Consider the following 17,572-nt stretch of genomic DNA (forward strand, 5'->3'; position numbering starts at 1 on the left):
ATATATTAAATGTTGATTTCCTGTGTATTTTCAATGTTATGGGATTCAATATTTTGTATTTTCAAGATTTTGGTCTCAATGTTTTGAATTTCAATGTTATGGGCTTTCAATCTTCTAACGTGAATCTATATTTATATATATATATATATATATATATATATATATATATATATATATATATATATAGATATATATATATATATATATATATACACATACATATACACACACAAGCGATAGTGCATTTCACCGGAAAAGCACTTCATGAAACTACAGTTCACCAAGGCTGTTGTTGGAGACCGTGGTATAATGGGGATAAGGATATTTTCACTTTTCCCCACTATAATGCGATCTTGGAGTTAGTCTATATTAGTACCGGGGGGGGTTTAGTGAATTTGTGTGTTTTTTTTTTTTTTTATTTCTTCGGTGAACTGTAAGCTGGAGTAGATAAACTGAATTTCGTTGAAACATTAATTTGATCGGTCAAAGTAGACCCACAGTAATATGTATACATATATATGTATATATATATATATATATATATATATATATATATATATATATATATATATATATATATATACACACACACACACACACACACAAGAGAGAGTCAGCCAGCCACCTAGAAACTGTAGCCTAAAAAAATTTCCTTACTGGTGTATTAGGAGCGAATGAAATAAATAACTGCACATCTTACCTGAATGATTTAGTTCCTGTGAAGAAACAGTACTAATACTCAACAGATGAAAGTCTCAACTGTTCATGAACATCTAGGGTATGAAGGATGCATTCTCCCTTGTTGATATGGTTTTGGAAGAACACAGGCTAATATATATGTTAATTTAAATTATATTCTGAGGCAACTTTGGATGTGAAAGTAGGGATATTCTGGAGTGATATCCTGTTATAGAAATAATATGGGGCAGTGAAGAAGGCAAGGTTAATAACCGAAATTCTTGCAGAAGTGACTGCCGCTATCAAGATGGGTGAAACAGAAAATCTGGACAAGTATCTAAAAGCCATGGGGGCTTTAAGGGGCGAGGACTTAAGGGAAAACAAATTTGTCATGTCTAAAACAGAGCAATGAGTATCATCCTGGCTTTGCTTGCTGTGGTTTTCTGTAAGAATTTGGACAACCAGGGGAAGTACAAGAAAGGCAGAGGAAGCCCAGAATACCATTGCTCAACTACAGCATCCCTTAATGACTGTCCCCTCTGGAAAGCTCAAGGGAGAGAAGGTGATGTATTTGGTGCTGGCTGAGGAAAAAAATGGTTGCAGCACAGCTGGCTCCAGTGGCTGAATATCTGATGTGCTGCCACCGTATTACGAGACCACTCATGAGGCATCAAGATGGATCTGTTGAACCTAAGTAGCTGGTCCTTTCTGGAATATGCAATGCAATCAGAAAGCAATGAAAAGTGATCCCAAATTGCAAAACCCTCATGGCCTCTGGGAAGAGGGGGAAGGACTTGGTTCAGTCCTGCTTGTTCAAATACCTGACACCAGACATGTCCATCTGTAAGGAAATCACTCATGGAGGCATAAAGTCTTGAAATTCCTGCCACATTAGGATGACCGCCCTCATCTCCAAGATACTTATGTGAAGATTGGTCTCCCTCAGATTCCAAGGTCCTTGGACAAACTCCAAGGCACCTATGGAGACTGTCTCAATCTGAGATGGAATAATGACAGATTTGCCTGCAGGAATTTTGAAGGTTAGCCACCACTTCAAAAGAATCTTTCACAGCTGAGTTACCCGTAGCAGCCACTGAACAATACACATACAAAAGCGAGTGAACTGTACAGTGACTATTGTGAAAGCCACCAATCCAAGAACTCGAAGTACCAATGTTGCAGATGGAGATGAATTCATAAGAATCTGCACAGAAAGTCTGAGTGACTGAATTAATTTGGATTGGAGACTCGTTAGGAGCTTTGTGGTGTCTAGATTAAATCAGATCGAATGGATTTAGTTGGCTGAAGATTTGATTTTTCGTAATACACAAGGATAAGCAGAGCTGAAGCAAGTAAAGAAATTATCTGTTTGTAGCAGTAAGAACCCAAATGTCAAACTACAGGAATACTTGGATCCTTCTGAGTTGCAGATGGGCTATGATTACTGCTATGCACTTGGTATACACCCAGGGGACTGTGGTGACACACTAAAGGCAGGGCTCTGAACCAAAAATAATTAGCTCATATTTATTTTATTTATTTTACATTTATTTTACATTTATTTATTTTACATTTGTTGACCGGGCTAGTCTGGCTGGATACATGTCCATTTTCAGCAGAGGCATATAAAAAAATAAATATTATATTAGGCCTGACACTGTAATACTAACTTAACTCCTCCTCTTCTATCTAAAAAATAATAAGAAACTGATTTACCAGGCATGCATTGTCAAAGGACATTCATTGAAATATTTACATGGCCAAGATGTAACTGTACGTCCAATTATGCTACAAGGGGACTGTGGTGACACTAAAGGGCAGGGCTCTGAACCGAAAATAATAAGCTCATAGCAAAAAGTATAGAAATTTCCTGGATTTTACTGCAGTCTAGAAATGGAGGCAGGCATCCTGAAGAACTACTTAAAACATCCAGTTGATTGCAGTCAGGAAGGGCAAAATTACTTGCACCATGACAATGCTGAAGGAGGTCTTTCTCGTGTAAAACATTTAGGCCCCTGAGGTTCTTGTTTTTCTTCAAAACTAAAAAGAATCTTGAAGAAATTCTTGACCCTTCGTCTGGTACGACCTCCTGAATAACTCTAACAGAGAGAATCTCTCTCTGTCACTTTTCACTGACAGGAGGGCACATTTGTGGTGGCAGAGGCTGAGTAGGAAGAGGGTGGGAAAAGGAAATCATACAACCTATTGATATTACTCCTCTTATTTACAAGTCCTGCATGATGGCCATTTATGTAGGTGAGTGGGATAGATAAACAACCTCAGAATGTCTCCAGAGGAGAGCAGTCGGGAAAGCCTTGAGTGATGTTGCTTACTGACTGTCTGCAAAGGAACCACCAATAACCTCAGTTCTGCAGACCACCTTGACCTCTGGGATGGCATCCATTAAAGAAATGGACTGGCATGGCCACCTATCTGAAATGGAGTCACAGAGTTGACACTCGGGTTTTCTAAACCACAAGAATTTAGACCATTTTGATTCCTATTGTATGATTTCTGAGGAGTTTTACATTTGTCACCTATGGCAGACAGCATCTTCTCCTCTTGCTCACACCTGGGGGATCACTCTTTTGACTGAGGGACTAAATAAGGATGTCCCATTGTACAGGCCACTTGAGAAGGATGTCTGGATCTTGTCAGCAAAAATCAGACAGAATCAGGTATGGCATGCTGTCGTAATACCTGTGCCTGCTGCAGCAGCAGTATGATGCATAAGCCACACAGAAAGGTTGAGAGAGATTGAGCTTTGTGCACAATGGTGTGGGTGGATTTCTCAAACAGGCTAAAGTTTGCTCCTTTAAATCTCTCTTTTAAGTGGTTGATGTGAGTAGCATAGCTTAACACTCTTAGGGCAAAGGTACCAGAAGCATATGTCTCACCATTCTGTCCATTGCTCTAGACTCCTCATTAGGTAGATGAACAGCAGGGGTCCCCCATCAGTTCAGCGAAAAATCAGTTCATTGAAGAGCATGTTCAGTCCAATTACACTGAACATGCCGTTCATCTAACTATTCATACTGAGATTGCGGTACAGTGAGGATCAGGAAAATTTGCCCTTTCTCCACGGTAGTGCGATTTCAGAGTTGTTGCAAATAATTACTGGGGGGTGTGGTGTGCACAGCCCCCCACATGAAAGGAATTAGATGAAAGGTATTTCCAATGAAATTCCATTCGTTGAAGCGATGGTTTGCTGTAGTGATATAGGCCCGAATAGCAGCTACATCATTGGAAAGCTCTCTTCTGGTGGCTGCTGCTATGGCTTGGGAATCTATTAGAGGTCTTCTGGACCAGTGCTTCCGCCCTTTTGTGGCTGGAGAATATTGTTGTGCTTCCTGGAAACAGTTTCAGAAATATTAGGATCCTGTCATGGCCTACTGTTGACTAAATTTATTAGATGATCAGTAGGAGGGACCTCTAAGGAGGCAGAGACTGCAGAATGACAGGCCTCAAGCAACACCTCTCCTTCCTGAGTGGGTGGGTCCATGGGCCATGATCCCCTCTGGAACATCAATTCCAGGATCATGCCAAATGTGGTGTCCTCTGGAGGGTGTGGGGGAACCCTCGATCATCAAAGCCATTGTCCAAGGTGAAATCCTCATTTTGGGAACATTTTTGGGAAGGAGGGATCTGACTTTTCACAGAATCCAAATAAACCTGTGCAGGTTTGTTGCGACCATCTGATCTGCTGTGATCCGAGATGGATGACAGATGGGGTGAGCCACAGATTGTAGGGTGTCTGTGGGTGAAGCTGACACCACTGGAGGCTCTGCAGATACCCTCGGAAGCAAGGAAATCATCTTCTCCATCCCACAGAATGCCGATCCCATGTCTGCTGGTATGAGAGAGCCTTATTCAGGCTTTGCATTCATCCCCCCCCAAAGTGTGCGCAAACAGCAGTAAGGAAGAAACCCCACTGACAAACTGGATGGCCTCAAGAAGGAGATCAGTGACAACACCTTGAAGGCCACATACTCTTGACACTAATAAGGGTACCAAAGGAACTGGTGCTGAGGACTGGGCCTATGACCTAGCACTGACTGGTCAGCTTTGGAGACTCAGTGGACATTGAAGGTCTCAGCGAATGTGATGGATGGTTAAGTCCTAGCACCAAGGTAGAAGTACTGATTATTGCTCTACAGACAGGCTCCATGAAGTGCCTCAGGTCTGAAACCACCCGTGCTGCCATATGGACTGGGGAAGGAACAAGGATTGGGGGAATGGTCCAGCTCAATCCTCCACTGAAAAAGATGGGAATGGGACGGCCCCCATCTTAATCTTACCTCTTCAATAAGGCCCTCATATTACATTCCCCAGTCAACATCTGAGGCACTCCTAGAGGACATATGACATCATAACAATAAAGTTGAACAGGGTTTGCAGATGAAGCAAAGTAGATTTTAAGATTTCTGAAAATAGAAAATGACTAAGAAAATGAGGTGGAGGACTTAGCTTCACAAGATGTTGTGACGCTGATGCACTGGCCCAATAATCAAGGAGCCTCAATCCTCACCACTAGTACCAGTGAGGGGCGTGCACATTGGGAAGGATAACAAGTACACACACAGTAAAGTACAATTTCCCTTAAGAGCACACAGAGATCACAGTCAGTCTGGGGCTGGTTTCTCCCATTCTCTCCAGATCCCCAATAAGACTCCCCACTGGCACAGTTACAGGGTCCAGATCTCAGCCTAGTGGTCAAGCTAAAAACATCCAGTACCCTCTTTGTCCAACCAGTGATTTGTGTTCTTGCCCAAGTAGCTGACACACATGCACTTTGAGATTTGGTTTATATATAAACACACAGACACTCCTGGGGAAGGCTGGCACAGGTCCATTAGCTGTGCCCTGTTTTGCCCAGGCTACAAGGTAGTAATCCACAGCCATCAGCTACTATAAGGCCCTTCACAAAGGGTGACCAATTTCACTGTGTAATATTACTGTTATTCAAATAGTACGTGTGACTGAGTAGCAAGACAATTGGAGTGGCTTGGACAGTATCACCAAATACGTGCAAGCACTCTCTAAGAGCTTAAATTATCTCTACATAAAACTGCCACAGTTGAAAGGTTTAAAAATATTTAATAATAAATAATAAAAACACAAGACAATAATTATTACTTCAATACAATGACATTACAGAGTTCAGAGATCACAGGAAAATGCTTTAAACCAATACTGTAGGATAGTCTGTCATAAATATAAAAAACAGCTAGACTAATCTGGCTATATTCTATTTCTAAGTTCTAAATAAACTACTTGCATACAGAGCAAAGGCAGAGTGCAAAATCCAAAAAGCTCTATCTTTCTCTCTCTGGGAAAGTCTTAAATGGATAACACAGTACTGCTGATTCAGATTACATCATTCTTAACAGTTTCCCAGGCTAACAGAAACTCAAAATTTACATTTCTTAGTAAGCTGCACCTGGCCAGGAAGCTACAGCAATAAACGACATTATACATGTAAAACCTTAGTAATTATCTCTTAAATCAAGACAACAGAAAGAATTGCCTGGCCCAGACATCATGTCTCCGAGGTTGAGATCAAAGTGTCATACAATGCTTGACTTATCAACTTTCTTCCAGCAGAGTGCACTATGTTACATTTTTCAAGTTCAGTACAACATATAGTTTAATGCTAACATATAGCTAGTTCTCTTTACATTTGCAGAACAAGCCTGTGGATTACATTAATATTTACAATGACATAAAATTACTTACAAAATTATATCTAGCTAGGCTGGCAGCCTTCACAAATGTGTCCACACACAAACATGTCAGATGAGAGTTAAGGATATCTGCTACACAGGGATAATGGGAAGGAAATGTGTGAACGTGCTCAAAAGGTGGAGCATTACCAGATTTCATCATATTGTGGGGAACTGAACACTAAGCCAAAAAGCAAACAATGGTATCAATTACACAGCTGTACAGGTATCATTGATAATCATGGTAAATGTCCCAGCTTACACTCAAAAGAATGGAGCACAGAAAAAATCCCAACTTTCATGCACTGGAGGGGAACATTGCAATAAAGATGGCAGAAATGCAAACTCACAATAAAGAACAAAAAAATAAGGAGACACCTTACCCATTCCAACACAAAACACTCAGACTCTCAAGTGATCAAATTATCATTAGGCCATGAGAAAAGAGCTACTAAAAACATACCAAGCCTATTCAAACATAGCAATGACAAATTAATGCAAAATTATTGTAGTGATGTTGAATGACAAAATTCTGGACAAACTGTACTTACGGTTTCAAGCTCATCAGATCTCCGAAATGCGATCTGCCTCTATACTCCTTCTCCTTCTCACACCTCTCCTTTGTCCACGTCATTTGAATTGTTTCCACAGTTTCAGTACACTCTTCTTCATCTGAATAAAGACTTCCCATTCGTACTAAAGAATGCCTGTCCTTGATCAGCTGAGCCTAAGTGAAATCCATTCATTTAGGAACAATATGTATTATGATGTAAATATGATATTTGACTTTGTTAAACATCAAAGAACATTATTAGAGAGGAAAGATATCAAAGCAACTTAACTAGCAAGCAGAAACAAAAGCTGTTACCACCTTAGGGAACAGACAATAAAAGCACAGATAATTTAACACTTTTTCTTAATACATAACGCTGCTGTCATATTCACTTTTGCCACTCCACCAGAGATAACCAAAACTGGAATATTCATAGTGTTACTTCACCTTCAGTAGACCTTTTGTAGGGAGTAACAGTAAGGTATGTTGATTCTGTGACTATACACGACAAACCTTCCCCACTCTCACAAGAAACTGTATAAAATATCAGCATGTAACACAAAAGGTGGAAATATGCATTAAAAAAGCCAGGTACAACATGTAACAACAACTTATAATGGTTGTGTAATGGTCTTACAGGTAAGGGCAAAAAATAAACAGAATTAAATTACATTGTATAGAGTGCAAATAGCAATGCTGCAGGAGACACTTTTGGATAGAAATGAGCATGTGAATTTGATAAAGAAAGGATTTCAGGATGGATATTCAGCAGAATGTTAGGGACAAAGGAAAAAGGAAAATCTCCAGGGAACAGTTGTTATTCCTGTAGATGTTTGGAAGCTAGGAAGGAAGAAAGTGCTAAAGATCTGGAAGGATTTACTTAACAGCGCTTTAAAAGAAACCAATCTTGGAAAAAAGCTATGGTGGCTGTAATATCTAAATACAGTACAGACCCATTAAATCCATCTTCATAAATACCCATTTCAATTTTAAATCACGATTATAAAGTGTTTAGGTTTATACTAACTAGAACAATAGCAAAGGTGTTACCAAAATTGACAGATATGGATTAATGTGGTTTTATGGAGGGGAGGCAAACATTAACAGAACATGATGATCCAGAGAGAAGCAAACTGTAAGAAAGTGTCACTGTTGTATATGTGGGTCTTGATGCAGAGAAAGTATTTAAGAGAGTAAGTTGGGATTTTATGAGCAGGGCAATGGAAATATTTGCATTCCCTGATACAATAAGGTTAATCAGGATGATATATGAAGGACCGGAAGCAAGAATTAAAGTGGGAGGGTTCTTCTCTGATGCGTTGTGTCTGAACAGGGGAACCAGGCAGGGGTGTCTGCTTTCCTATTTGTTAACTGCTTTATATTTAGAGCCATTACCAAATAACGGACTCTGAAATTCAAGGATACAATTGGTGTGGTTATCAAGAAAATTTAGCTTTATTTGCAGATGAAATTATTCTTACCTGATAAATCCAGAAACAGATCTCAGTGTTGTGGAACATATAAACCTGCATTTTTTCTAACTATATACTCTTAGCTATTTATTTTATACGATATGTAATCAAATATGTTCTAAATGTACTTTTTTTCTTTAACATTATATAACAAACATATGTTTTTACTATACATTAATGTATAGTACTTATTATATAATTTTGTTCTTTCACTTTGTTTTTACTGGAGTTCTTTCTCCCTGGGCCTCTACTGAAAACTGGCTGCAGCCCAGTCGGACACTCCTGGTTAACAAATGTAAATCAATAAATTTTGAGACAGTTTCAAGTCATTTTGGGATATAAAATTAATGAAGATAAAACAAAGGCCGTAGCCATAAATTATGTACACCCACATAAATTGGTTCAGCAATACCCACATTTATGGGCACATGAATCGCTATTAAACTGTAGCCTCCAAACAGGCTTTGTGCCTCATGAATGGTCAACAGTAAGTCATTCTTCTGCACAAAATTGGGCCATCTACAGACCCATAAGTCTCACTAGTCTGATATGCACAACCATGGGAAGAATTATCATGAACATGAATGACACAGTAAACCACCAGACAATGGACCAAATCCAATTTGGCTTCAAGGACAGGTCATTTCTTCTCAGCCTGGTGGATTTCTTTAAAAAGGTCACCAAAGTAATGGATGAGGGCAAAATAGTTCACACTGCCTACAGTGACCTGGCCAAGCCATTTGATACAATACCCCACTTGAGCACTGTTGACAAACTCAAATGGTAAGGTACAAACCTTATGTCATCCTATGGATTGCCAAATGGCTCACAGACAAGAGAGTCAGGAAGTTAGAATTGGGAAGACCACCTCTACAACGAGGCCAGTCACAAGCGGAGTCCCTCAGGAATTGGTTCTGGGATCGCTTCTTTTTGGCATTTATTGCTCTGAAGTCAAGGACAATGACAGTGGCCTCTGGCTGACTAAATTTACAGATGACTGCAAATTAGAAGCAGTCCTTGATTCCCACACTGACACGTTCTCCAGGAAGGGCTGACACAAACAACTGCTGTCAGAGTCATGGACTAAAACTAAATGGCAAGAAACGCATAATAGTATCCTTCAGGAAGTAATCCACCCCTGATAACCATCATATTGATAACACACCCCTAATGTATTTGGCATTAATCAGACGCATCGTTGAGTACAATGTCCCCTTTGGTGTGGACCTACTCAGGCATATCCAACAACTGGAACATCCACAAGGTTCTCACAAAGAATACAGGGAGTAAATAACATGTCCTATGCAGACCGGTTTAAAGCCCTAGCCCTGTATTCTGTCTCCTACAGGCTGCTGAGGGGAGATCTATGCCTGGCATACACGGCATTGTCAGACTCAACTCTGATGGACAGCCTGGATATCCACAAAGCAAATAGCACCAGTATTACCCATTCTAAAAACTTAAACCTTACCTGTGATATAAATAGAACTTGACTGAGAGAGGGGTATGTATCCCCAGAGACTTCGCCTCTGGAATAGGCTCCTCATCCGTGTGAAGCAGAGTTCCTCCCTAAGCCAATTCAAGTGTAACTTGGACAACTGGATGGGGAACAGGAAATTCATTCCTAGTTTGGCTCCTATATAGGTTCATAGGTAGGTACTAGGCTATCGCCCCTAGGGCCTATATAAGCCTAGCCAAAAAGGTACCCTGGCTTTCGCCACCCAAGAAAATTATTTTCCTGTGCTCCTGTCGAGCAGAGCTATCTCTAATGGACACAGGCAGCCTGTAAATGACTCGTTTCCCAGGCTCCTGCTTGTAAATGTTTCATCTCCTGGGTCACTGCCTACACTTGTCAAAGGTACCAACACTTAGAGATTTGGGATGCATGGCTAGCATAGCCTAGTAAACACTTATGGACCTATGAAAATGAAGTATTTAGCAGTTTGGATTAAAAAAGCCTTCTGTTATGACAGCTAAGGATATGGGGATTCTCAAACTGAGAAACTGGAAGCTCTTGTTTATGATGTAGATAGTACGATACTTGCAATGAAAACATTTTTAGTCCCTTTAGTTTTATATACATCAGGCAAATTTTTCTCAACCAGAGGTGAAGTTGTGGACAATTATAAAGAGTTGAAGGGATTTATTTAGGGAGTGAAGGAGAGCAAGTAATAAGTGGAATAAGTTGATCCTTCCAACAGAACAAGGTGGTTTAGGATTACCTGATTTGAAGTGATATTTTTGAGCTATACAATTAAAGCTCATATACATAAAAAAAGCAGACAGTCATAATTCAAAATGGAAAGAGGTAATGACGAAATGGGGAGAGTTCAAGAAATGCGGAAAGAGTGGGAATTTTGTTGCAAATCCTTAAGGAGAATATATTACATTCATACACTAGCAGAAAGTATTCCAAGAACTAAGCCAACATAAGAATGGAAAAAGGAGATTTTGCCGATAGGGATGACTGCAAGTAGGGGTACAGAGAACTGGCAAGAAGGTGGCTGGAATTTACTGGAAAAAATGTCAAAGTAAAGAAGGTATTGGGAGCAAATAATTCGACTGTGAAAAGTAACAGAATGGGATGAGGCAAATAAGACAGCTGGACTGCAACCTAGAGACTGCTTTCCCTACCAGGGACTGATAGAGTATAGGCAAAGTGAAAGGCCTGGTAGGGTTTTTACATTGAACAACAAAAACCGCTGTTAAAAAAGGGCTAATTCGTAGGGAATATAACATACTGCACTATAAGAATCATTCAGAGAAGGTTAGAAAAGATTGGGAAGAGAAACTGGATAAGCAATTTACAAGGGAGCAATGTGAGGACATATGCATGGCTCTCGAGTATGCATTAAAGTCTAGAAGGCTGAGGATTTTTGCTTGGAAGATTTTGCCTAGGTATTTTTATATCTCAAGCAGACTTTAAAGAAATTTTCCTCAGGTAAATGGCAAACATTGGAGGCATGATAGAGATGAAAGAACTGGGGACATATGTTTTGGCAGTGTAATGAGTTAACAGATCTTTAAAATTCCCTACATAGTATTTTATCAGAAATACTGGGTGAGCAAATTGATGTTAATAACTACGGAAATTATTCTTTTAAGCTGGGACACATGACCTGAACTGCCTAGACATAATAAGACCATGTTAATTTTAATTCTGGTGGCTACCAAAAAAGCAATTACTAGAAAATGGAAATCTCTAAACCAACTTTATTTGTAGTACTAAATATTGTAACTGAGAAACAAGAACCGGAAGTGGGATCTTTAAAAAAATAGAGCAAATTAGATAGAAATAAATGGAAAATGATGGAATACATACAAAATAACATTCAGGAGGAGTAAGGTTTAAGGGAAGGCAGGAATTGAGTAATTTACGTAATGCTGAACTGATGAAAGTTACAAAAAAGAACATATGTGATGTATAATGTATGCAACTGGAAACAAGTTAATATTTGTTCTTTTACATTAATGTATGCTTGCCTGTGTCTTAAATGATAATTTAGTACAAGTGCTAAAAAAAAACTGGTAAGCACTGTGAAAGAATGTGGAAGGGTTGCTTTAGACATTTTTGAAGAAAATGAAATGAAAAGCTGTGAATGTTTTTAAGGGTTTTGTTCACCCAAACTCCCAGTTTTCTATGAACAAACTTCCTCATTCTCATGGAGGCATGTGACTTTGGTCCTTGCAAAGTGGAGTCTACTTCACCCTGTCGAAGGCCGACAATATCGAAGCTGATACTGTCGGCATCAAAATGTCGAAAGTGAAAGTCATTGCGTGTGTAAATGAAAATCTCCATAAGGGGAGATTTCTGTTTACAGCAATGTAGTGCAATCTCGGAGTTGGTCTATTTAAATAGCGGGGGGTGTAGGGGGTGCAGAAGAGAGCAATTTGTGTTGTGTTTGGGTGTTTTTTTTTTTTTTGTGTGTGTTCGATGTTCGGGGATTTCGATGTTTCCATGTCGATTACGTTGTCGACAGTTTGACTTTGACAGCGTAATATAAACGCGCAAAGTGAAGTGATGTGCACTCAAGTGCTTGGTTCGCTACAAGCAGCTCTACATGCACAAAATGCACCAAACGGACAGCTTCTACTAAAACATCTAAGCAGACAATATACAGCATAAACAGACAGAAAAAAATGGGTCAGAAGCCCTGAAGACCACCTTGATATGATCAACACACATTATCTCTAGTACATTACTTTTAATGGGTCTCTAGTACGGGTAACAATTATGCTAATAAAATGACTCTCCTCTATCAAAATGCACACTGCTCTTGAGATCCATAATGAAACACTTGAGGAAGGTATGCACTGAGGTTCACAACTACAACATAAAATGTTCTTAGATTACACATTCCTAAAACAGCAGATCACCTGTCTGCTCATGATTGGCAGTGGAGTTTTTTTTTTTACAGTGTTGAGTTGCCAGCCCGGCACCCAACCTTCCACATAAGGCGCACACACTCACGCCTAGGGCCAATTTAGAGTGTTCAATCCATCTACAGCATATCTTCGGGATGTGGGAGGAAACCAGATTACCCGGAAGAAACCCACGCTACCACAGGGAGGACATGCAGACTCTGCAGAGAAGGCACCCCAGCCGAGGATCGAACCAGAGAACCTCTTGCTGTGAGGAGGCAACACTAACTGCTGCACCACCGCGGCCAACCCATTCAGAAGCACCCCCTACTGAAATATAATTTACCCACATGATCAATAGACCTGATCTTCAGATGGCAGAAACTAATGTAGTGGCTGACCACTGTGAAAGTCTGCTTTGCTTGAATGTTGGAGAAGAAGCTTCTCTCTTTCTCTCTCCATGACAAAACAGACAAATAATTGTTTTCTCCTAAAAAGAGAATCACCTTAATACCCTCAATCAAGACTGAAAATTCCAAAAAATTTAAGTTATGGTCAACCCTTCCTCATTTCTGGATCTACTAGAAAAAGATCCAGAGGTGAATAAACAAGCTAAAAGGCCCCAAGACAAGTTCTGGAAAAAAACATTCATTCCAAAGGGCACACCACACTTAATGAAGGAACACAATGTGAGCTTTACTTTTGAAGTAGGTGGCGTCAAGATGTGGCAAGTAAAAATGAATATCACTAAGAAACCAGTGTGTCAAGAAATGCAGTTCACCCATGCAGAACCAATCAATTTGGCAAATGACACTAAGAGCCATTAAGTTCAGGTCACAAGGAGGAATCTGGTTACTCACTAAAGGCTACTTCCATCAGAAGACTTCCCCAGATGCAGATGAGTCACAGTTTTCCTCTTCTAAAGTCATTAACAGACCAAAAGGAACAAACGAGAACTTTAATGGTTATGTATGATCTATATTAAAAAATATGCTACATTGTTACTAACTTAACCTGTCATCATGCTATTCCATGGACCTCACCTGTATGATCTATATTAACAAATACATTACATTGTTAATAACCTAACCTCTCATCATGCTGTCTGTACCTTCCAACACCTGCCCTCTCCCAGCTCTTAGGGTGAACATGCCTCTCTCTATTTTTATTTCCCACCTAGTTTGTCAGAGATAGGAAGTTCTCAAAAACTGAGTTTTGTCTAGAAGTAGAAATGCCATCATGAATTAGATGTCCAGATGACATCAGAGGAACACCAAACAACGGGTTGCATCCAGGGTTGCCTTCTTAAGTTTAGAACAAAGCCTAAGCAGATAAGTCAAATGTCAATGAAATAAATAAATAAAAGTTGGTCGCCAAGTGTGGGGTGATCTTGTTTTGAAGTAGCCTGAATCAAGCAGTTGTCCTAAGTAGGGAAATATATAGATGCCTTAGAACCTGCCTGCAAAAAAGCTATGGAATGGGGTAAACCTTCAGAGCTGCAAATAAGCAAACTGACAAGAGTAAACGGAAAGTGATATGCCAAGGCAGAAACTGTATATATATATATATATATATATATATATATATATATATATATATATATATATAAAAAAAAACCTGTCTGCGTTTTGTGTGGTTAGAGATGTGCATATATGCTTCCTTTAGATCTGGAGTAACTAGAAATGCTTGAGAGAAAATGTGGGGAAAGATGTGTTTTTATGGTTAACGTTCTGAACTTTCAAACTTTTAGGAAGGTGTTTAAGTTTTGGATCGAGACAAAATTGGTCTAACATTTCCCCCTTTCCTTGCAACCAAGGAAACCCTGGAGTAGAATCATATCCCTATCTGTATAGGCAGAAAGGGTTCTACAATTCCCTGAAGAAACAAATCTGAAATAATTGGTAAGATGAACTATTATTTATCTGATGAAACTTGAGGTATCCCTGAAAGAATGGGAAAAGAATCCCACTGAAGTGTGCATCACTCTTCCATTATCTTCAAGATCCAAGAGTTAAGTTATGAGCTTCTGAAAGGGAAGGAATAAAAGCTTCTCTGCAATTTTGGAAGGGAGTGGTTGAGACAGAAGGAGGGGAGGGTTGGTTGCAGAAAATTGAAGTTAGTATTTCTGTTAGAAAAGGATATTTTGTGTACTATAATGGAAAATTTTGTTTTGCCTTACCATGTCTTTTTAGGATACTTATTACTTTTCTGCTGCGGTAGCTTTGTCGCCTCAGTAAGACGTCTTGTTCGATTCTCAGCTAGAGCGACTTCTGTATGGAGACATGCGTGAATGGGCGTACCTTCGTTGAAGATTGCGCGTCAGGGCTGGCAACTCGGCACGTAAAAATCTACTGCCAATCATTAGCGGACCAGAGTTCCGCTGTGGCGACCCCTAACCGGGAAAAGCCAAACGACACAACATTACTTTTCTGTTGTGAAGTCTTATGAAAGAAAGAAACAGATTTGGAGGGATAATTTTAATGAAAGTGGAAATAGGGAAAAAGAATGAGAGTCAAGTACTTACCATAACGCTAGATCCGCATTATCTTCTTCTTCTACCCTTCTCAACTTGTGGGTTATCATATCTGACGTGGATCTGATGCCTGCACCTTCAGAATCTTCAGTCTGAGGTCTGCTTCCTATGCCCATAACATCTTGAACCGTCTCTCCTCAGACTGGGGTTGCCCTTAAATAACAGACAAAGGGAGAAATAATTTTTACAAGTAAAAGCTACAGGACAACAAGAAAGCCATGAAACAAAAAGCTTTGACGCTAATCCGCACAGCCAGTTAGGAGCCACAAACTGTGGCAATTTGGAGGGAGGCAAGACAGGAGGGATGGTTGAGAAGAACGGAAGAAAACAACAAGGAAACAGCATTATGATAAGTACACAACTTGGGTATCAGATGCTGTCTTTTCTGTCCATCTCAACACCTGTGTGACACAGTCCCCAGAGTGGTCCTAGGAGAACACACCACAAAATGGTGGAATCAAAGGAAGCTCCAAGACCTAGACTGTATGTCCAGTTTGTAATGGGACACAAAGGTACAACTGTTGCACCAAGTAGCTGCAGAGCAAATGTCATCAATAGGAGCCTGAGGGAAAAGGCAGCTGAAGTTGCAATCGCTCTACTACAATGAGCTTTATAAGCAAAGAAATTCCTTTCAAGAAGTATGCAAAGGAGATCCCTGGATAGGGTCACATAAGAAACTGGCTTGCCAAGACATGCTTTGGAAAAGGAGATAAAAAAAGCTGATTAGAATTTCTGAAATTTTTGGTTCTGTCCATATGGAATCTCAATTGTTGTTGTACATCCAAACAGCAGAGCAACTATTCTCCCTTTGTGCTGTAATTTGCAAAGAAAACAGGTAAATCAATGGGCTGATTCAAATTAGATTCAGGGACTACCTTAGGCAGAAAAGGAAAGATAGGTTCTTAAAGTGATCCCATGCTTGTGGACAGCAGATAAGGGGGGACAGAGGATAGTACCTGAAGTCCATGCATCCTTCAACTAAGGCAACAGCTACCAGGAAGAGGGATTTCCAAGGCAAAAGCTTCAAAGGAACTGTGTCTGTCGGTTCAAAGGGAGTTCTGGTAAGAACTTGCAACAGCAGACTGAGGTCCCAAGGAGGTAATACATCATGAACAGGAAAACATAATAAAAAAGGTGCCTTTCAGAAAAGCCAAGGAGAGCTTGAGGGCTGGTACAGGTATATTATTCATGCCTATATGGAAGTCAGAAATGGCAGTTAACTGAACTTTAATGGCAGAGTAACTGAAACTAGAGTGAAAAAGACTGGCTATGAAATCCAGGATAGCATCAAAGGGTGCAGAAAAGGTATCCAAGTCCTTGGAAGAGGTCCAAATAGAAAGCTTCTTCCCCTTACTAGTGTAAACTTTTTAGTGCAAGATGTCTTGGAAGAATGGATATGAATAACTCTCTCAGAGCTTCAGATCCTTGGTCATTACTGGAATTTGAGAAACCATACAGTTAGCCTGATGGAATGAAGTTTCATGTGAGGTAGGCCCCAAAGGATGAGCACTCATGTAACGGTAAGGACAGAGGAAGGGGAAGTAAATTTGTTGGAACCGGAATGGGGCAGTGAGGATTACAGTCCCTCTGCAAGGGCTGCTTTCTGAAGAAACATGATCATCAGAGAAGTTGGGGGGGGGGTAGGATGCAACATAGATCCCACTGGGGGGATGAAGGCATAGATTTTGCTGCACTTCTTTTTGGACACAGGAAGCAAATAGACTGCAGCAGGAATTGCCCCAGCATCTTAAAATCTGTGCCACCATATCTGGATTCAAAGACCATTTGTGAAGCAGAAAAATCTGTCTGCTCAGACTGTCCACCAGGATGCTGGATCTCTTGAGAATGTGCATTGTGATCAGAAACCACTGACAGACAGGGTATCGCCCACTGCCAAACTCTCATGGTCCCTCGACATGGGATAGGACTGAGTTCCTCCATCTTTGTTCCGATACCATACTACTGACATATTGCCAGTCTGAATGGGAATCACACTCTTGGGGAGAAGTCCTGAAAGGCCTGCAACACTAGGACAATGGCCCCCATCTCCAAGATGGTGAAGTGAAGACGGGATCTCAAACTGAGACCAGGTGCCCTGGACATTCTTCCCCTTGAAATGTCCCCCATTTTGGAAGGGAAGCATCCATGATCACCATGGCCTAAGTATAGGGAAGAACAAAAGGTTGACTGGCCGCAACCAGAGGAGACTCCACCCACTATAAAATGTGGTGATGACTGATGTTTGTTAGGG

General features: G+C 40.2%; 1 protein-coding gene across 4 annotated transcripts in view; it reads right to left on the bottom strand.

Moving 5' to 3' along the window:
* Positions 1-17,572, bottom strand: part of LOC122810396 (solute carrier family 12 member 4-like) — a 2,349,234-nt gene that overhangs the window by 82,541 nt on the left and 2,249,121 nt on the right. For all 4 annotated transcript variants that reach the window (XM_044081998.1, XM_044081999.1, XM_044082001.1 and 1 more), the window contains exon 22: positions 6,953-7,128. In XM_044081998.1, the coding sequence (XP_043937933.1) occupies positions 6,953-7,128 (176 nt within the window). The remainder of the gene's footprint in view (positions 1-6,952; positions 7,129-17,572) is intronic.

The sequence above is a fragment of the Protopterus annectens genome, chromosome 8.part1, assembly GCF_019279795.1.
Source record: "Protopterus annectens isolate FY-2018-M chromosome 8.part1, PAN1.0, whole genome shotgun sequence".
NCBI classification, from domain to species: Eukaryota; Metazoa; Chordata; order Ceratodontiformes; family Protopteridae; genus Protopterus; species Protopterus annectens.